We start from the raw sequence: 21,165 nt of genomic DNA on the forward strand, positions 1-21,165 counted from the left end.
AAAGGAGTAGGAGGGGTGTTTTTGCTTTTCGCTCAACTATTTCGGTGAGCCTACATCTGACACATACCGAGTACCTTGAGTCGTGCAGCTGCTGGCCTGGAAAAAGCTCTGGGCTGCCAGCCTGAGAGTGTCTGTGAAGACATAAACGTATTTTAATGTCTTAAGTGGATGTTGTGCCTTACAGGCAAACCGAAGCTGGGCCGTGAGCTGGGCCGAGGCCAGTATGGGGTGGTCTATCTGTGTGACAGCTGGGGAGGGCACTTCCCCTGTGCCCTGAAATCTGTTGTTCCTCCGGATGAGAAGCACTGGAATGACCTTGCACTTGAGTTTCACTATATGAGGTGCGTGTCGTTAAGCGCTGTTCCCAGACTTCACTGCTGCAAATAAATGCTCCTTGCATTTGCAAAGGCAGAACCTTGCTTGCTGGAGTTCTACTCTGCAGTGACTTGGCCTCATCAAATAAATCTAAGCTGCCCTTTCCAGGGAAGGCGAGGCAACTTCCCAGTGCCACTGCAAAAATGTAACGGGCATAGACTGGTAGGCAGACATGCTCCTTCCTCTCTTAATCAGATTTTCCAGTGTCTACAGCAATAGATGCTTGCTATTTTGCAGAGTAAATTAGAATTAATAGAGTGTGATAGCAAACAGTTCTTCTCCCCTGATTTCTGGTGTTGAATCATCCCTCCTTTCCCAGTCTGTCTTGGGCCTGTCTGAATTCACAAAAGAAAATGATGGGTCTGCACTGCAGAAAACAACTCGTTTTCAGTAAACAGCCGCAGGCGGATGCTGCAGCTATGGACAGCTGAAACAGTACAGTATTCCTTTGGTACTATAACCTTTAATAGGCTTTTCTGAGTTTAATTGGATCAGACAGCTGTATATTGTTATGGTCCTCAGAACCGTGGGGTGCTGTGAATTTTTACTGTAGGGCACACGGTACATGAGTATCACTGTTGTGCTAAAGCTGCAGCTTCTGGGTATTTTTCTTTTACGAGATGAGGGCTTGGCCTGGGGTGGAGGGGAGGGTACAAAAATGACCCGTTTTTGGTTTTTTTTTTTTTGTGCTGAACTTTCTTTAGGTCTCTGCAGACACACGAGCGGCTCGTACACCTCCATGGCTCTGTGATAGATTATGGCTATGGAGGAGGCTCCAGCATCGCCGTCCTCCTGATAATGGAGCGGCTGCACAGAGACCTCTATACAGGACTAAAGGTAACAATCTCTGTTTGTATGTCTATATGCTTTTTTTTAATATATACATTTAAAAAAATCACATCCAAACACCTATTAATCTGTAAAACAAAGCTTTAATTGCTTCGTTTTCGGTGGTTTTGGCAAATAAAAGTGAGCAAAAGGAACTTCCATTTGGAAGAATGAAATCTGTGTGTGTGTTTGTTTTTCAGGCTGGACTAGAGTTAGAAACACGGTTACAGATTGCCTTGGATGTCGTTGAAGGAATCCGTTATCTTCACAGTCAGGGACTTGTGCACCGGGATATCAAACTGAAAAATGTCTTGGTAAGGAAAAGTTTTTGTATCTGGCTAATCCTGAAGTCTTACGAGGCCTTTTCTAGTGGGAGGGAGACATATGCTGTAAGTGAAGTGATAGCTTTCTTCATACAGAATCTTTTAACCTGTATTATTAGCCCCAACCAGCCTTGCAGTGAGGTTTCCCAAACTCCTTTTCAGGCAGAAAGCCCCAGGGGAAAGCGAGCAGTAGAGTGGCTTCTCTGGAAGGGAAAGAGCTTGAGCTACAAGTGGGGCTTCCAGTTCCCAGTTCTATTAAAGCCAAACCACTCCCTCTGTGTAGCAGACAGGTGAAGGCATGTCTTACCCCTGAGCTTAATGAGGTCCAAGAGCAGCCAAGTAATCGGAGGAGCTTAAGAACAAATGCTCAACCCTTCGAGCATAAACAAGAGTTAAAAACCTTAATATTAAAATGCAATACTAAACCTGAGAAGTATGGTGATCAGCTGCCTGTGTATGAATTCTTCTACAGCTTGACAAAAAGAATCGAGCCAAAATCACTGATTTGGGGTTCTGCAAACCAGAAGCCATGATGTCTGGCAGTATTGTAGGCACACCCATTCATATGGCTCCTGAGCTCTTTACAGGTAGGCTTGTTAATTGAATCCACTACTGTCTCACTCTGCCTTGCATTTGGAAGGCCATTACTTTGAATTAATATCTCAACTTGCTTATGAGGGAAAAATAAAAGGCTACCTGCTTACCATGCATAGTGTATGTATTTTCTCCTGTATTTTAAGCCTCAGATGTTCGTTTACTTGAAAGAGACCTGTGGGATTCATAAACTTTACTTGAAGGGATTAATACTTTTGTCATTGGAAAGTTAAATTATTAATTATTGAGAAGCTGGAAATATTTGGCTTTCATAGGCAAATACTTCAGAAAGGATCCCTTGGTTTTTGTATAGATACCAAGGAAGGAATTTTCAAGCTGTTACTAATCTGTATGTTCAAATTAACTTTGTGCAGTGAGCACTGTGGCAGATGTGCTCTCTAAGGCTTTTTTTTTTCTGGAGTAAACATCTTACAGTAGCACTTAGAGGTCCATACCACACTCAGCAGAATCCTTTTGATTTGCCTGAGATGCTGTCCCTGCTTTGACAAGAGGGCAATCAAATTGAAGCAACCCTATTTGTGTTCAATTTTGAAAATATTATTCAGGTGGCTCTCCCCAGTAACAGGAAATACTCCTGACTCTGTCGTGGTCTGGGCAGGCTAGACCTTGGTCTTAGAGATGAGAGTTACTTATTTGAGCACTCACTCTGCTTTTCTTAATCAATGAGCTTGTTAGAAGTGAGTAATTGCCAGAGTCTGGGTTGAGAGGCTGATGTTGGTCCCATCAGCCTCCTGGACTAGCAGCAGAGCCAGACTGACCTGATAATGTTAGATGTTGGTGTTTGTCTCCAAAAGACACCCACAATGGTCCATGAACCTCAGCTGGGGAGCTGCTGGGACGGGTGACATGTGTAAATCCTCCAAGAATTGGAAGGGCTTAACTTTTATCCCTCCACCTTTGGCAATGACTCCTGATGTTACGAGGCTTTGTACAAGTCTTGCCTTCTGGCAAAGAAGTTGAGCTTTGAATTTGAGGAAGCGGAGCACTGAAATGAGTTCTCAGACTGGTCAGTCTCCAGTGGTGAAGACGTTGTTTGCCCTCCTGATCCAATGTGTTTTTGTCACAGGAAAGTACGATAACTCAGTGGATGTTTATGCGTTTGGCATTCTGTTTTGGTACATCTGCTCGGGACACGTGAAGTTACCAGAGGCTTTTGAGAGATGTGCAAGCAAAGATCACCTTTGGAACAATGTGAGAAGAGGTATAAATGGTTTATTTGAACTTTATTGGTTGATACTTTATGCTTGAGTGGAATTTGAGAGGAGATGAGGAAATCCATTGTTACACTCCTGTAACTGAAAGGTAAAAATACAAATTGTTATTCTTCAGACTGTCAATGAAGCAACACATTTATCTAGCTAAATGTGGACACGTTCTACTGAAAAACTAACTAAAATTAGCAGAGATAGAAAAAAAAGCTTGGAGTTAACCAGCTGCTTGCCACAGTGTCACAGGACACCTTGGGAAGTAGCTCAACCCTTGTGATGTAAACCAGATCCCGGAACCAGCCAGGCATGATCACCTAAAGAATGTTTAATCCTTTGCAATTTTTGGGGGCAGCAGAGATCTGTACATTCAGGTGCTGGGGAAGCTGTCACTGGATGTTGAGTAAGACATGCTGATAGTTGTTTTTTTTTCCCCAAAAATACAAACTGACTGTGTAGGTTTAGTTTAGTACCGTATTTAGTGGTATTTTAATCCTTTGTGCTGCGTCATGGTATGAGAATGCTTTACTGCTTTGTGTCCTCAGTTCCTGGCCATATAATCTCTCCCCTTCTCATGTGAAAAAGATTAACTCAGATGAGTGAGCCTTGGATTTGGTCAGAAGGCTGCACTCCCTGCTGCTCCTCGTGTTGAACTTGGGCCTGAAGGCACCCTTACGAGTGGATGTTGGGGGGAGTTACAGGGGAGGGTATTCATTTTGCTCCCAAATCATGGCTCTGGTGACAGTAGAATCATAGAATTGCCCAGGCTGGAAGGGACCTCCAAAGGCCATCTAGTCCGACCCCCCCGCAGTCAGCAGGGACACCCCCAACTAGACCAGGTTGCCCAGGGCCTCGTCGAGCCTCTCCTTGAATATCTCCAGGGATGGGGCCTCAACCACCTCCCTGGGCAACCTGTTCCAGTGCTCCACCACCCTCACAGTGAAGAACCCTCTCCTCATCTCCAGTCTAAATCTGTTCCCCTCCAGCTTGAAGCCATTGCCCCTCGTCCTGTCACTGCAGGCCTTTCTAAACAGGTTCTCCCCAGCCTTCCTGTAGGCTCCCTTCAGGTACTGGAAGGCTGCTATTAGGTCTCCCCGGAGCCTCCTCTTCTCCAGGCTGAACAACCCCAGCTCCCTCAGCCTGTCCTCGTAGCAGAGGGGCTCCATCCCCCTGATCATCCTTGTGGCCCTCCTCTGGACCCTCTCCATCAGGTCCATGTCCTTCTTATATTGAGGGCTCCAGACCTGCACACAATACTCCAGGTGAGTAATGGTGTTGGCCATCTCCTGGGAGAGTGCATCATCTCCTGGATGACTTCAGCAGTGCTCCCAATGATCTCTTGGTCGCGTTGCTGAAATTGAGCTTTTCTCAAGAGCTTTAGAACCCAGACATTCCACTTTGATCACTTCAACCTGCACAAAGCAACGAGAATCCAACAGTTTCTCTCTGATTTCTTGTGGACTGATGGTAACCATGGCCCTCTCCTTTTTCCAGGGGTTCGCCCGGAGCGGCTCCCGGTGTTTGATGAGGAATGCTGGCAGCTGATGGAAGCCTGTTGGGATGGAGACTCTTCCCAACGCCCTCTCCTGGGGATCGTTCAACCCATGCTGCAGGGGATCATGGACAGGCTCTGCAAGTCGAGCTCTGAGCACCCAAATAAAGGCTTGGATGACTCTACTTGAAAAGAAAGCACAGAAGAAATTTTTTTAATTGTGGGAGAATTCGGAACCCCTAACTCTGCAGATGGCTTCTTCAGATGTAGCTCTTTGTGGCTAACATTGAGTGGGACAGGTAATAGCAACCAGAAGATTGTTCACAGAGGTGAGACCTCGGGGATGTTCCACCTTGAATAGCGGCCAGAGAGATCCCCCCCCGGTACACCCCACTGATGCTAGTTACCCCGCTGCAGCTTTTATCATGGAGTTGTGCAAAAAATAAGATTAGAAAATCCACGCCCTTGAACTGAAAGGGAGTTTTGCCAATCCCACACGAAATACCAATCAAAGAAAAGCATCTTGTGTGTTCCAGGTGGTGTCTGCGTTGCTAGGAGTTGATCGTGACAGTCTTTACTCAGTAAAGGAAAAAAAAAAACCTCTTCCCGTTAACTGATGGTCCTGAGTGGGCTTTGGTCCCCACGTAACTATCCCAATCACTTAGAGATTGGTACTAATTACAGTGCGGTGGGAGAGGAAAGAGAAAACAGAGGCTCCAGGCTAGAAAGTGTTTAGAGGCCGAGAGCATCTCTCTGTATTAGCTTCTTGCAACACTCCAAATGTTTACATTGACAGGAGCAAAGCTTCCGTGTTTTACCGAAGGGGGTTTACCTACTGTTCCACTGCAGTGCAAATACCCCAAGTTATAAGTTATTTATCTCTTATGTACCCTTCACCTCTTACTTATGTAAACAAGCTCTTTTCTGGTAATTTTTGCTTCGTAATAGTTATTTGAATGTCTGAAGAAACCTGAACCTTTCTTTAACAGTCTTCTGGTAAAATGGAAGACTGCTCGGAGGTTACGTATTGTAATATCGAAACAAAGTCATTACAACTAATGACTGTCCATGGGGAAAGTGCCAATTCATTTTAATTAAATTTGGGTTTTTTGAATTAGTTGTAAAGGCAATGACAGTTTTAAATTGTGCTAACTAGGACAGACATATTTTTTTAAAAAAAGATAAGGTTTCTTCAGCTGTTTTAAAGTCACATGCTTGGTGAGAGCATACTCGAGGGGAAAACAGGTCATTCATTCTTCTGCAGGAGCTGTGGATCGTGGCTGTGATTGTTTCACTCTGGGATCTCTAATTCGACTGTATCGAGAAGAATAAAAAATGGGAGGGAGGGGGAATCCTTCGCAAGGAGGGTATGGGCTGGGGGGGGGTCCTGCTGCCCTTCCCAAGGGGGCTGCTCCCAAAAATAATATCTTTTCCCCTTGCCTTTGTCGTTTCTGGGGCAAGGTCTGGTTGATCTTAACGTACCGTACCTGTGGGGTGGAGGCTGAAATAGAAAATGCACCTTGTTTACTACATGAGGAAATAACTGAGTTGGCAAGTTCTCCCTGGGTTTGCTGGCCCTCCCAGCTGCAGGGGATGGGCAGGCAATGGCTTTGTTTCCCAGGAAAGCTCGCATGCTGCATCCCGAGTAGCGTAGGCGTGTGGAACTACTGCACTTTGTAGCTGGAATTCATTGGCTAGTAGACAGCAAAATTACAACCCATAGCCTGCCTGTTAAACAGCTTGAACAAAGGAAAGGGATACATAACCCTGCAGTATTAGTTTAGTTGAAATCTTCCTTTCTTTGTGCAATAAACAGAATTAATGCTTTTTTTTTTTATATATATATATAAAAAAAAGACTCTTTTTTTTTTTTATTATTATTATTTACCTGCACGTGTGGGCATTTTTCTGGTCTGTGATGGCATTCCTGGTACAGTTCTATACAGCCATGGCATTGCCAGCTGAAAGTGCAGCCACCGAAAACCACGTGCGCAGGAGAACAACTACTTTTTCAAAGTGGAATGGTTGGTGTTTCACTGCCGCCGTGCACACTCACCCCACCTCTGACACTAACAGTATTAACTCTCTTCTGCTGCGCCTGGGGGGTAGTAACCTTATTTAAAACTAGGAGGAGGAGAGTCAAGGTCAGTCTCTTGCGATTCATAGAGGTAGCTTGTGTAAATAATAAAGGTATGAATAAAATGGAAATCTCTGTATATGCATTTCCAGAAACGTCTTGTATAGCTTTTCCCTCTGTAGCCACCTCCAGACACTTAATCTGATGCCTCTTTAGTGTTGTTTGTAGCTGCCTCGATGTCTGGTTTCCCTTTTGGTTTGTGTCTCTGCGTGTGGGTTGTTGTAGAGCTGTGGGTGTTTTCCCAAACTCAGTCCAGCTGCTTCTCTGCATTATATATATATATTTTTTTTTTTCCGTTGGGTATAAAGTTCTGCCTGACTGAACTTGTTCTGAGAGATTTCACACACCCTGTTTATCTTTAAAACTAGTGTTCTCCCCCTGCCTCCATTAAAACAAGGAAAACAAGGTGAATAATTACTTTATTGAAAGATTCCACAGCCTGTAAAATGAAAGTGGTACCAAACTCAGACACCCCCCAGCCTGGTCTGTTGAGTCTGCCCCCAGATAAGGCAACACTTATCACCTCAATCTGCTAAAATTGTTTGTTATAGTATGTTTTTATGTTATAAAAGGGTAGTTACAACTTGTGCATTGTACAATGTACCACATGTACCCAGGCACTGGCCTGGCTTCTGTTGCACATGGACACAAAACAGCATGTGCTGTTCTGGTGATCGTTGCCACCTAAAACAAGTTAAATCCCAGAGGCTGAGTCTGGCTTCTGTGAAGGGTGAGGAATAAACCTCCCCTCTCCCATCCCAAAGGTCTAAAGGGGTTTTGGAGAAAAGCTTTGTGTACAAAGGTGTGAGCTTTATGTGCTGCTGTGGCCAAACTTCCATGAGTCACCACAAGGTTCAAATACAGCCCAGGAGCTGCTCGGACCCTCCTCTGCCTTCTGGGCTCCCCAGTCCCGTGTTCAGCCTTTCCTTCACCCTCACCCAGTGGGACGAGCTGGGAGAAAACACCCTCGTCCTGCAGGGGCTGGGGGGCTGCAGCAGCCCTGGGGGAGTGACACGGGGTCTTGCTGCTGGAGCAGGAGCCTGCAGGACGCTTACCCTGTATCTTGAAGCACCACATACTTACCTTAATTCAGAAGGGTATCACTGACTCTAAATGTCTTGGTTTTGGGGTGGAAAACCTGCCCTGGTGTGGTGTGTGGGGAGGGAAAGCACAGCCCCCTGCCTTCAGCCCTGCTAATTTTAGCTTAAATAAGTTACACAACTAACTTTTTTTTTTTTTTACTGTTCCCCTAAAACAACTCTGCCCTTCTAAGGAGAATGTAGCCCTTTATCTGCTTCGACCTCCCTCGGGGCTTAAAAATAAAATAGCACTACGTGTTCTTACAGTGGCTTTTGATATTTCTTGGCTGGGGGGGGGGGGGGGGGTGTAAGAAATGTTCAAGGGAAACGCAGGGAGCCCCCCCAGTGTGTACGAGAGAGTGTGGTAACGGGAACAGCCTTGTTCAACCCTTGTATTTTAGCGTGGAATGGTTAGAGTTGGAAGCGACCTTAAAGATCATGGAGTTCCAGCCCCCTGCCCTGGGCAGGGACACCTCCCACCAGCCCAGGTTGCTCCAAGCCCCCTCCAACCTGCCCTTGAACCCCTCCAGGGATGGGGCAGCCACAGCTTCTCTGGGCAACCTGGGCCAGGCTTTCACCACCCTCAAAATAAAGAAGTTCTTCCCCAGATCTAACCTAAATCTCTCCTTTTTCAGCTTAAAACCCTTCACCTTCGTCCCATCACTCCCCTCCCTGATCCAGAGTCCCTCCCCATCTCTCCTGGAGCCCCCTGAGGGACTGGAAGGGGCTCTAAGGTCTCCCCGGAGCCTTTTCCAGGCTGAACCCCCCAACTCTCCCAGCCCCCCTTCCCATCAGACGGGCTCCAGCCCTCCCAGCATCTTCCTATCATTATTATTATTGCTAATTAGACGTACCCGACCCGCTCGGTGCCCCCCTCCCGCTCTCCCTTTGCTGCAGGAGCCGCCGTCCCCGCTCCGCTCCCCGCTCCCGGAACCTCGGGCTCGCGGCCGCGGGGCCCGCCCGGACCCCTTCGCGCGCAGGCGCCGGGGCTGTCCGCCGCACTGCCTGACTCCGGCCCGACTCCCTTGAGCCCCCGCCGCGCTTACCGAGCCCCGCCGCCGCGCCGCGAGGAGGCATCGCCGCTCTCGGCCGTCCGCCGGTTGTGTCGAACCGAGCCGGGAGGTGCCGGCGGTCCGCGGGAGCGGTGGAGAAGGGAAGCGGCGATTCGTCAGGCGAACGCCGCGGGCGGCTCAGCGCGGGGTCCCCTCAGAGGGGTCCTTCGGCGACGGGGACGGAGGGAGCGGGACGGCGGCCGCGATGAACCTGGAGCTGCTCGGTGGGTCCGGGGCGAGGGGGGCGGCCGGGCCGGGCCGGGGCCGGGGCCTGTCGGTTAGGCGGGTACCGAGCCGCCGCCCCCGCAACGCGGTCAGCCGGGGCGGGGGCGGCGGGCGCGCCTCACGTCTTTGCGTTTCGTTGTTGCAGAATCGTTCGGCCAGAACTACCCTGAGGTAAACCTCCTCCCCCCGCCCCGCCGGGCTGCCCCCGGCCCCGTCGGCTGCTGCCAGCGGCCGGGCGGGACGGGCTGACCGTCCGTCCCCCTCCCCACCACCATCACCACCACCCCGGGCTTGCTCTCTCCCCGCAGGAGGCGGATGGGACGCTGGACTGCATCAGCATGGCCCTGACCTGCACCTTCAACCGCTGGGGCACGCTGCTGGCCGTGGGCTGCAACGACGGGCGCATCGTCATCTGGGACTTCCTCACCAGGGGCATCGCCAAAATCATCAGCGCTCACATCCACCCCGTCTGCTCGCTCTGGTGAGAAAAGGCGCGGTTTTACCCCCAGGAACTGAGCTCGGGGTTTAGTCGTAACCGAGCTGGTAGCTTGTGTGCCGGGTGTGAGCAGGTTCTCTTGGTTTTGTTAGAAATTTGTGCCCCTGTTTGCTGAGCGTCAGGCACTCGGGGACCCTGACAGCTCGTAACATCTGGGCGTGTCACCTGGTGAAATGCCAGCCCATTGTGGGATAATCAGTTGTGCTGCAGGATAGTTTCATTTAAGAGACTTTGGAAGCCACAGGATAGTTTGGGTTGGAAGGGACCTTAAAGATCATGGAGTTCCAGCCCCCCTGCCCTGGGCAGGGACACCTCCCACCAGCCCAGGTTGCTCCAAGCCCCATCCAGCCTGGCCTTGAACCCCTCCAGGGATGGGGCAGCTTCTCATCCACCATCAACCCAAGTCCTTCTCCTCAGGGCTGTTCTCAATCCATTCCCCACTCAGCCTGGATTTGTGCTTGGAATTTCCATGACCCAGGGGCAGGACCTTGCACTTGACCTTGTTGAACTTTGTGAGGTTCCCATGCTCCCACCTCTCCAGCTCGTCCAGGCCCCTCTGGATGCCATCCCTTCCCCTCAGCATGTTGACTGCTCCACACAGCTTGGTATCATGGCAAGGCACACTCAATCCCTTCCTGTCTTTATTAAACGTGTTACGTCTTTTAAGTTTTTGAATGTTAGATTTTTCTTCAGGCTAACAGTTGTGTCTGAGTTTAATAATTTGCTCTGATAATTATAAACTCTGGGTGTGTGTTTTGTGTATTTAAGGAGTAACTTTTCCTTGAACTGCCTCTCGTTACTGTAGCTGGAGTCGAGATGGTCACAAACTGGTGAGTGCTTCGACCGATAACATTGTGTCACAATGGGATGTGCTCTCTGGGGACTGCGACCAGAGATTTCGATTTCCTTCACCTATCTTGAAAGTTCAGTACCACCCTCGAGACCAGTAAGTCCTCTGTAAAAAAGATGCTTTTATTTTGGTAGAAGTAAGGGTTATTAAACTGTTTTTATTGTAATTTGCCAAGTGGTGTTTCCCAAATCTACTAGATGCTGTCAGTGTAAATTCTTCTTGTGATTAGGATCCTAACTGGCTTTTATTATGAAAATAGCAGGAGAGGAGAAGAATGAACAAGAGAATAGTTCTTAGAAATGTGTATAGAAATGTCTTGTGGAGTTTTTGCAAGTGCTGCATAAATTTGGAGAAGTTTCTAGAAAAAGAAAGGAAATGAAAATAGACACTGGTTTAATGTCATGTTGTGATTAACGAAGTTGAAATAAGGTAATAAAAATACAGAGTTATTCTGTATTTCTTGATACGGGTTGAGATTTTTTTTTTACTTCTAAATGGGGAAACTTCTTTTCTGGAGCAGAACCTACTAACTCTTCTTTTTCTGCTTTGCAGAAACAGAGTTTTGGTTTGTCCCATGAAGTCGGCGCCGGTGATGCTGACGCTGTCAGACTCCAAACACGTTGTCCTACCTGTGGATGATGATTCTGATCTCAACGTGGTGGCCTCCTTTGACAGGCGAGGGGAATACATTTATACAGGCAATGCCAAGGGGAAGGTGAGACTTCAGCAGGCGGCACTGGATGCAAGAGCTTTAGATTTACTTCCCATCTTTATCAAGATACTTAACGTTTCTGGGTTGCGTTCTTTCTTTTAATACACAAATAAGGCTTCCTGAATGTCTCTTGAATAATTTATATTGTGCTGATACCATCTTCTGAACAAGTCATCTCACTTTATATCTGAAGATCTCTAGACTATAATGCTATGAGTTAGGTCTTTGTGTTGCTGTTGTCTTTCACCATATTTGTTGGATCCTTTTCCAGTGTAAACAAAGCAATGTTTATGTCGCAGAACTGTCGCAGAAACTGTAGTAGAAACTGCAGTTGCAGGATCTCAACTATTCCTGTGTAGATTGCTGAGGCTTCTCTTGTCAGGGTTAGTAGCTGATGTGAAAGGTACCGAAAGGGGAATGAGCTCCAACGAAGACACTGATTGCCTTCTGTCTCCTTAATCTTCAGATTTTGGTGTTAAAAACAGACACTCAGGATCTTGTTGCTTCCTTCAGAGTGACAACTGGAACCAGCAACACCACAGCTATTAAATCAATTGAATTTGCTCGGAAAGGAAGGTGAGTTACGTCATCTGTCAAGTGGCGTCTTTAAAGATGAATGGAAACTACAGGGTGGATTGACAGAGAATACAGGGTCCTAAAAACCCCACGGTTCTTTCATGGAGCATATTCTGATTCTTTTTATTTTCTTAGTCTTTTAACGCAGCGTGTGTTCTGTGCCCTTCTTCCTACAGCTGCTTTTTAATAAACACGGCTGACCGGATAATCAGGGTGTACGACGGCCGCGAAATTCTCACTTGTGGACGAGATGGGGAGCCAGAACCCATGCAGAAGCTGCAGGATTTAGTGAACAGGTAAGAGGCAGCAGAATGACTGGCCAGCCTGACTGGAAAAGGTGAGGTTTGTGTTCTTGGCACTAATGGGAGTCTCTGGATGAAGAGCAGCTTATTATCTTAGTGTAATGGACAGATGTTTTCATTTAAAACCCATCTGTCTCAGTTTGATTTGAAGTTAAAATATTATTGGTGGATGCGAGTGTAAGATCTCAATGTGTAGAACAAGCCCACTCTGCTGTTCTCCATCCTCCATGTTGTGCTGTTGTTTAACTGTTTAACTTGTGGTGTTGTCTTTGCATGCAGGACACCGTGGAAGAAGTGTTGTTTCTCTGGGGACGGTGAATACATAGTGGCAGGTTCAGCACGACAGCACGCCCTGTACATCTGGGAGAAGAGTATTGGAAACCTGGTGAAGATCCTCCACGGGACCAGAGGAGAGCTGCTCTTGGATGTAGCAGTAAGAAAACTTGTCTGCTATCATTACGGTTTTTGTTATTTTGAAAAATAAGCTTGCTTAATTCCATTTACCAATTAAGCTTCTCCTTTTTTCCTCTTTCAAATAAATCTAGTGGCATCCTGTCCGACCCATCATAGCTTCTATCTCCAGTGGCGTTGTGTCAATATGGGCTCAGAATCAAGTGGTGAGTGTTTGAGATTGTTTCCTTAAAAGGATTCCCTGGTGGTCTCCATCCCAGGAGACTGAACGGTTGCGTGTTGAAATCCTTTACTAAATCCCAGTTCAACAAGCTGGTTAGGTTCACCTGCTGGACTTGAGAGATGTTTGCCATCTTTGAACACGAGGAGGACGCTCATACTTCAGTTGCTGAATTAGTTAAGGCTTTACACAAAGCTTCACTATCACCCTATCACCAGAGGGACACTTTGTGTGCAAACGAGGTTCACCTGCTGGACTTGAGAGATGTTTGCCATCTTTGAACACGAGGAGGACGCTCATACTTCAGTTGCTGAATTAGTGAAGCTTTGTGTTAAGCCTTAAATATCACCAGAGGGACACTTTGTGTGCAAACGGTGTCCTGAATGTGTGATGTAAGAGCAGGAAATCTGTGTGAGCAAGCCAAAATTAAATGGCTAAATATGAACATAGAAAACTTTGGTAATTATTGCCGAAGGGAGTAATTATTACATGCCTTGCAATATTTAAGGAATTATTAATTATAAGGAATTATGATGTCATATTTCAGTAGGAGCTAACTCATGCAGTTTGCAATTTGCCATGTGAGTGTGGGCCCAGATGAGGTTTGATTTTTTCACTGAAAGGGTTCTCAGCCATTGGAATGGGCTGCCCAGGGAGGTGGTTGAGGCCCCATCCCTGGAGGTGTTCAAAAGACGGGTTGATGTAGTGCTGGGAGGTCTGGTTTAGTGATGATGCTCCTTGTTTGTTGTGTGGGTGTCTATTTTTGTCAGTTAGGTTGATGGTTGGACAAGATGATCTTTAAGGTCCCTTCCAACCTAGAAGATTCTGTGATTTGTGTGATCTGGTGCGGGGCTTGGGGGCTGTGATGCAGAATGAGACCACAACAGTGTGAATCCTCACTGTGGCTCCTGTGCCTTTGCATAAGGTCAAAATCGTTTTGAATTTGCTGTTTAGGAAAACTGGAGTGCCTTTGCCCCTGACTTCAAGGAGCTGGATGAAAATGTAGAATATGAAGAGAGAGAGTCAGAGTTTGACATTGAAGACGAAGATAAAAGTGAACCAGAACAGACAGGTACCGCAGAAACTTTGTTTGCAGCACACATGGGTGTTAAATGACACAAGAGGAGTGGGTAGGTGAAGTTGTATGAACTAACACAGTCAGTATGAATCCTGATAACGGACAGGCAACATTATTTATAGAAATTCCTCCCCTCTCTGATACATATTTAAGCAGAAAGCAGTAGCAAACAGCAGCGATGCTGAATTGGAATCAAAACCGGCTCAACCTGGCCACTGGGTGGTGCCAAAAAATTGTGTACTGGGAAAGGCTGCCCTTAAACTGGGGAAAGCAATAAGGATTATTCCCAGCACACCACAGAGCTCACTCTCTCCTCCTTACCAGGCTTTGCAGTACTCTCATACTTAGATTAAGTGTTGCTTAGTATTTTCTAATGTTCAAGTGTAATGTTGGCTTGTGGGAATTAAGCTTTAAAGTAAATTTCGTCAGATTTAGAACTACTTCAGTGAAAACAAAAAAACCATCTAGAATCTTTTATCTGGCTTACAGACCTGGTGTTTTACAACAACAGGTCTGTATTAGAACATAGAAAAATAAAAACCTGATGGATTTAAGAGGAAATACTTGAGGTTTGTTTTCTGCTTGAATTCTCACTCCTGCACACTTAGACATTCAAGCGCAGTCAGTCCCATTCTTTCTAAGTAATTTGGTCTTTTCTTTACTGTCTTTAATTTGTCTTTTTTTTCCCCCTGGTTCTCAGGTGCTGATGCTGCAGAAGATGAAGAAGTGGATGTAACTAGTGTGGATCCCATCGCTGCCTTCTGTAGCAGGTGAAAGAACATTTTGTTTAAAGTATGAATACAAAATGTATCACTGATATTCCCTGTATAATCTGTTATAATAACCCCTGGTTTTAAATGAAAGCAAACTTCTTTCCTTCACAGCGATGAAGAACTGGAGGACTCCAAGGCTCTTCTTTACTTACCCATCGCTCCTGAAGTGGAAGATCCAGAAGAAAACCCCTACGGGCCTCCACCGGACGCGGTTCAGAGCTCTCTGACTGATGAGGGAATGGGTTCTGAGAAGAAGAGGCAGTCCTCCTCTGATGGCCCTCAGGCACCAAAGAAGAAGCCCAAAACCACCAACATTGAACTCCAAGGAGTACCTAATGATGGTGCGTAGAAGCTGCTCTTTGTTTTAGTGCCTCTTCTGCATCTGAGATGATTTTTAGCTTTGCCTTGGCTTTGTCTGAAGACCCAAAGTTCAGAAGGTCACTCCTTAATTTTCTCCTTTCTTACAACAGTTATTAACAGCCGCCAGCTCTGCAAATGTGCTGGCATTTTGCAAGTTAAGAACGAGTAAAGGCACCCTGCAACTGTGATTTTAGTGCTGTTTGTGTCTCAACCCCAGGGCTGTACGTGCTGATAAAAGCATCCTAAGGGATAATTCACTTGGGTAACACCTTGTCTCTCCGCAGAAGTCCATCCGCTGCTGGGTGTGAAGGGCGATGGTAAATCCAAGAAGAAGCAAGCAGGCAGGCCTAAAGGATCAAAAGGTAAAGACAAAGATTCTCCATTTAAACCGAAACTCTACAAAGGGGACAGAGGTGCTTTACCTCTGGAAGGAGCAGCGAAGGGTAAAGTGCAGGCGGAGCTGGGACAGCCTTTGACAGGTAAGGAACCCAGCGTCAGCGTCGTTGGCTTGCTTGGTGGCCTTGCTTTGTGCAGACCCTGACTTCATATTAGTCATAGTTTTTTTAGCTTCCCAAATGGCACCTGCTCACTAAACGTTTAGCTGCTGTCAAGGATAGGCAAAATTTTACGTTTTTTTAAAGTGGAAATGCTTTCAGTATCTCTAATAAAACTGATATCCATGCCTGTGTTATTGCATAGAAAGAGCGTGTAGGGTTTTTGAAAGAGATAGAGCACTATTTCAGAAGCAAAAAATCTTCTGATAACTTTAATCTTTTCAATAACTTCTATCAACTCGTACATAAAGAGGAATAATGTTTGGGTTTGGTGAGTTGATTTTGAGGGGCAAAATTGTAAATAGCGAAGGATTCCGAAGCTGAAATTGACGTTTTGTGCCGTGGATACTGGCCAGAGTGGTGAAAAACAGGGAAGTTCTGTAAGCAGAACTAGAAAATAGAGCCTTGAGAATGGGCTGTTTGATAAACAAACCCTGAGATAAACTTCAGGAGCTGAATTTTCTGTTCCTGACTCTACAGCAGCCGGAGTTAAATTCCAGAAAGTAACAGTTGCTGGAGATGGGGATAGGTTTTGGTGGATATATCCTGTTGGTTGTGTAGTAAAACAGGACTGGCACAGTCACTTTTGTTGGGGCCCAGACTTAGTCTCAGAGAAACCGAGTGTTTTCCCATCTGTCTCATGTGCTACTTCAGCTTTTTATTTGGGAGAAGTCGATTGAAGTGCAATAAAGAAAGCACGTGTTTGGATTAAGTGATGTGGACTCCAATTTTTTAGATTGTAATGAGCTCAGAGTTGATGTGTAAACAGTTCCAAAGACACGGTGTAATTCAGATATCAAATTTTGCATTTCCTTGAACTCAGCAGCTGCTGCTGTGGATTTTAGACTGTACAGCAGTGAGTTTATTTCCTCCCCCTTCCTTCTCTCACTGCTGGTCCTACGCTACCCACCTTGCTCATTGTCCTTCCTGCTCAGCTCCTCTTACGTTGCTTGTACCAGTACTGATAATTGCTATTTGCAGAAAAAGGGGATGGGATAAAAGAAACGTACTCTATACATGGAAAACTATGGTTGATATTTTGTGGGCTTCCAGTTAATCCTTTCACACTGCGTCTTGCAAAATCCAGAAATCAGCCAAGAATATCCTTGAACCTTGTTTGTGGCCTGGGGGATACAGATTAGTGTCAAATTTATGGGACAGGGTGATTCTCTTTTGACTTCTAAAATCATTAGGGGGCATCCAGTATGTTTTGAAGTATGGTAGTAAGGAATTACCTGGATTGTTTGGGTCCTTGGGTGTCTTTGCTGGCATCTGTCACACGTCCTGCCGTGCTGTTGTGCCACCCTGGGTGGAGTGGTTTGAAGACCAAATGAGTGTAACCAGCCCTGTTGATTGCTTTCTTTTACCGTGCTGTTAATTAACATGACCATATGCAAAAGGGTATAAATGAGAAAGGATCGTGCACTGGAAACTTAACAATGTGGCTTCCAAAATGAATTTGAGTTATAATTTGCTTCAAAAAAGCAATGCTGGATATTCTGACTTTTCCATGTTTAAGCAGCTGTATAAGCAGATAACTTTGTTGTTGACTTGTTGTACTAATTTGCTTGATCTACATTTGTAGACAGATCTCAGTGTGCTTTCCTCTTGCAGCTTGTGATCGCTGGTGCATTTGTCTGTTGTGAGAGCTGGAAAAATAACACTCCCATTTCCTCTAACACTTTTCAAATGAAGCAATATTCTAGACAGACTCCTTTCTGTTTGGTTTGTTGTTTTTTTTTTTTACACATCCTTGCAAAGCCCTGGCTGGGAGGATTTTTGTGTGGTTTTGCTTGTAACGCTCCTGTGTATTAAGTCTGTAAAAGACAACAGTGGGATTTTACTGCTGCTGAGCTTGGGATGTACATACCCATCCCAGTACAGTTAGTGCTGGGTTTTGGGCACTGTAAAATGCAAATTTTCTTACAAACAAATGGGTTTAGACCCAAGTTCCCTGCTTATTTTACCCATTTATTGGGAAGGTAGAGCTTTCTGAGATTTACTTTTGGTCTTTATTGCCTGTAAGCACTCTAAGGTGTTTTTCCATTGTGCCATTCTTAGCTTGACTGAGCTGTAGACAAATAATTAATATTGCTATGATGGACTTTTGTCTCTCATTAGGAGCTGTTATTCTGCTTCCCTCTACAGTGCTGTTGGCTTCAGGGGATCTAATGGATCCACCCAGTAGATCTCAGTAGTCGGTGTTGGAAATGTCTGTATGAGTCATGTTATGAGAAGAACAAATTGTCCACTGAAAGAAACTGTCGCTCGAGTCTTTCCAAATTCACAGCAGTCTTTTAATCCATGAAGTTTGTGTCTGTCTTCCTTTGTTCTATTTAAGGCTTGCACTTACAAAGTTCCTATTTTGGGCAGCCAGTGGTTTTTTGGGGGATGCTGGTGTTCCACCACGTGCAGATACACCCTGCCTGGGGTCCTGGAGCCTGACTCCTTTTTGTCTCTCGTGCATGAAGCTGTTAATTCTGCTTGTGGCTTTCTGAAGTAACTAATCAATCACTAAAACAGTCACACAAGCATTTTTCTACTGGAAAATGTTTGTGATATGACCTAATACCATGTCTCTCTGCGAGTTACGTGGCTGGGCCTTGGAGCCAGCTGCAAGTGTGTCTGTGTCACTGTGCTGTGTGCTCTGGCAGGAAACGTCTTGTTCTTAAAGCTGCTATTTCAGAATCAGGTTTCAGTATAAGCAAACTGAGAATTTTGATCCATTTGATAGTTTTAAAATAAAATTTTAGGGCAGTCTGGTTTAACCCAAATCTAGGCGGGAATTATTTTCAGTCGTCCTTTTGCTCTGAGGTTTTGGGATCAATGAATCAAAAAAATGTTACTCCAGGTAAGTTTGCTCGTGACTTTGTGGAGGAAAAGCTCAGAGTTCCTCAGCCACCTGTGCACGTGATCTCACATCCAAACACACAAATACCGGGGATATTCATTTGTCATAGATAGTTTCTTGTTGATTATATCTCGTTCTGAAAAGAATGGCTTTATCTAGAAAATCTTTTTCTCTTTTTTTTTTTTCCTGGCAATGCTACCGTATTTGGTGATCTCTGGTTTCTGGTAACGTCTGTTTTGAGTCTGGTTACTTATTTTTCACCTGTCTTTGATCTCTTTAGCAGGTGGGGCAATCTCAGAATTGTTATGAAGACACTCTCCTTTATCTTCCTGTATTCTTTCCTATATTGGCGCCATAATGTGGAAAATAGCTGAAATGCTCAGTCAGAGTGGACTGACTAATGCAGCAGACTGATTGTTCATGGATTCAGGGAGTGACTTTTGTAAGAAATGAATATGGAAGAGGAAACAACCTTCATTCCCCCTTAACTGCCTCTTCGTCGAACAGTGTAAAATGCTGACTCTCAGGTCGTGCCATTTGCAAAGAGACTAATTGGACCTCCTTTGTGTTGACATATCTAACTCTTTCTAAAGCGAGCTGGTACCCAACACCCTGCCACTCCAGAGCTTGTCACCCGTTGTCTTTTACATTTTTATCATTTTATTTTGTTGTTATTCCTGGATTGAAGAATACCCAAAGTGTGTATTTTTATTCCTGATGCCATACGACGGTGTACCCTGCAAACTTCCCTTTCTCTGCTGTTCATTTTTATCACGGTGAGTTGGGAGTCCTCCTGGGCTGGCTGCGTTGCCTTGGCTGTTCTGTTAGCTCAGTGTGATGTCTCTGTGCTGACGTGCCTGGTGAAACGCTGCTGCTGCTGCTGATTTTGTGCTGGGTTTGATTTCATCTCCAGCGCGTAGAGATCTAACGGGAAGAATCAAGACGCCTCTGAAGTCTGCAAAGAATGAATCTTCATATTGTGAATATTTTAGATGTGAAGGATGACTCTGCTTATGGGAGGAGGAACAAGTGAAAGTAGCTCTAGATAAAATACTTGGTTTCTGGGCTTTCCTCTAGCCTCTGATATGAAAAGCTGTTGTTGGCAGTTTCTTTCTGTCCTCACAAGTGTTTTCATTTTCTCTCTTACCTGTGAGGTGCCCTCCCAGAAACAACTGTTCTCCTCCTTAGCTGGTAGGTACTGGCAGTAGAGAAAAAACAGACCCAATGTTTTCCAGAACTGAAACAGTAGTTTTTCAGGGTTTTTTCTGCCTCACTTCCGGATCAAGAATAGAAGAAAGATGAATGCTGACAGCTCGTTCCCAGCCAGGCTTTCACCTTTTATTCCTTAGAGAGGGTTGTAATATTTTCCTTGTGGGAATGGGAAGAGACACTTTATCCAATACCTACATCCTGACACCTCTCTACTAGACCAACCGCCTGTTAAAGGAAAGTTTTCATTCCTAATGCCCCTTGTTTTATAGACTTTTATAGTTCCTATGCAATTATTTTCAGTTTTTCCCCGATGAAATTATTGAGATTATCGCTACGTATTTAAATTTTCAAAGTATCCTGCAGACATTAAAAACCAAGAAGAGGAGTCATAAAGAGATTTATTAATTTGCAGTCGGAAGTGTGCAGTAGTTGCAGGAGAGATAAGCATGGGAAGAGAGGAGACATTTGAAATCAGAAGGTTTTTTTTAAAACTGGTATTTTCATTTCCGGCTCTGGTACAGTGGCCTGCTTCATTTAATGAAATTCATTCCCATGCGAACAGTATTAGTTTTCTTTGTTCTTTCTGCTTCTAGGATGACTCGTGTCTTTCCCAGAACACTGCTGTGTCAAATCCACCCCTGTCTGGTGTGGTCCAACCCCACGAGCTTTAAAAGATGCATTTTGCAGGCATTTTTTCTCTAGATTATTTTAAAGCGGATGATTTACCACAGACTCCAGCCTTCCTTTCTGTTAAAACTTCTCTGTACAGTGTATATGTCCTCGGTTTATTTTCTTCCATCTCTTTTATTTTATTTTTTGGTATCTGTAGTTTTGTACAATATTTGTCAGATACTGGCTTGCCGGTAGTATATCGCAGCGATGTTAGTTTTTGTGTTTGTAAATAAAGAGGTATGTTTTATTTCCTAAAGTCAATGGGTAAGTCTTGGCTTTTCCATACGCCCGTGATTGTTTGGATTGTGACAATATTTAGAAATCCTATAATATACCTGGGGTGGAGACACAAACATATTGTGCCTTCCTACAGCTGCTGTGGTGGTGGTTGGGGTTTTTTAGTGTGGCGTTTGGTCGATGATCTCTTTTCAAGAGAAAGGAGTAAATCTGTAGTCTTAATTAAAGCCCTGTCAACCTGAGTGCAGCCTGGGCTCTCGGAGACAGACGTGTGGAACACCTCCAGGGAAACCAAATGTGGAAAGTACCTATACTGCATCTTCAAAAGCCTTCATTTTAATAAATTAAGGAGTGTTCGGAAGAGAAATATGGATACTCATTAGCAGAATGGTTGAGGAACGTGGCAATCCAAATCCTTTCTGCAATCCATAAGTCAGCTGCTGTAAGGAGAGGCTGATTATTGAACTGCCTTGCCCGTAGTTCAATTACTCCATCAAAAATGGGCATTATTCTTTCAGAAGGCTTGAGCA

The 21,165-nt window shown here is 45.2% G+C and overlaps 2 protein-coding genes across 5 annotated transcripts in view; both read left to right on the forward strand.

Moving 5' to 3' along the window:
- Positions 1-7,042, forward strand: part of DSTYK (dual serine/threonine and tyrosine protein kinase) — a 30,203-nt gene extending 23,161 nt beyond the window's left edge. The window contains exons 8-13 of the mRNA XM_014955406.1: positions 185-341; positions 1,080-1,212; positions 1,404-1,517; positions 1,999-2,113; positions 3,208-3,342; positions 4,841-7,042. Coding sequence (XP_014810892.1) covers positions 185-341; positions 1,080-1,212; positions 1,404-1,517; positions 1,999-2,113; positions 3,208-3,342; positions 4,841-5,028 — 842 coding nt within the window. The 3' untranslated portion in view covers positions 5,029-7,042. The remainder of the gene's footprint in view (positions 1-184; positions 342-1,079; positions 1,213-1,403; positions 1,518-1,998; positions 2,114-3,207; positions 3,343-4,840) is intronic.
- A 2,027-nt stretch (positions 7,043-9,069) lies between these two features.
- RBBP5 (retinoblastoma binding protein 5) lies at positions 9,070-20,654 on the forward strand. Of its 4 annotated transcripts, none has more exons than XM_014955453.1 (14): positions 9,070-9,330; positions 9,477-9,502; positions 9,640-9,812; positions 10,633-10,773; positions 11,230-11,392; positions 11,856-11,965; positions 12,142-12,261; positions 12,547-12,700; positions 12,813-12,884; positions 13,853-13,970; positions 14,677-14,746; positions 14,861-15,090; positions 15,394-15,588; positions 18,798-20,654. In XM_014955453.1, exons 1-14 carry the CDS (start codon positions 9,312-9,314, stop codon positions 18,821-18,823), a joined length of 1,617 nt encoding a protein of 538 aa, XP_014810939.1. In that variant the 5' UTR covers positions 9,070-9,311; the 3' UTR covers positions 18,824-20,654. The 4 variants fall into 4 exon arrangements, with proteins under 4 accessions (XP_014810939.1, XP_014810940.1, XP_014810941.1 ...); XM_014955454.1 differs by having other exon boundaries at positions 15,394-15,471; positions 18,795-20,654; XM_014955455.1 differs by having other exon boundaries at positions 15,394-15,471.
- Positions 20,655-21,165: the final 511 nt, after the last annotated feature.

This window comes from Calidris pugnax, unplaced genomic scaffold (assembly GCF_001431845.1).
Source record: "Calidris pugnax isolate Ruff unplaced genomic scaffold, ASM143184v1 scaffold215, whole genome shotgun sequence".
Lineage (NCBI taxonomy): Eukaryota > Metazoa > Chordata > Aves > Charadriiformes > Scolopacidae > Calidris > Calidris pugnax.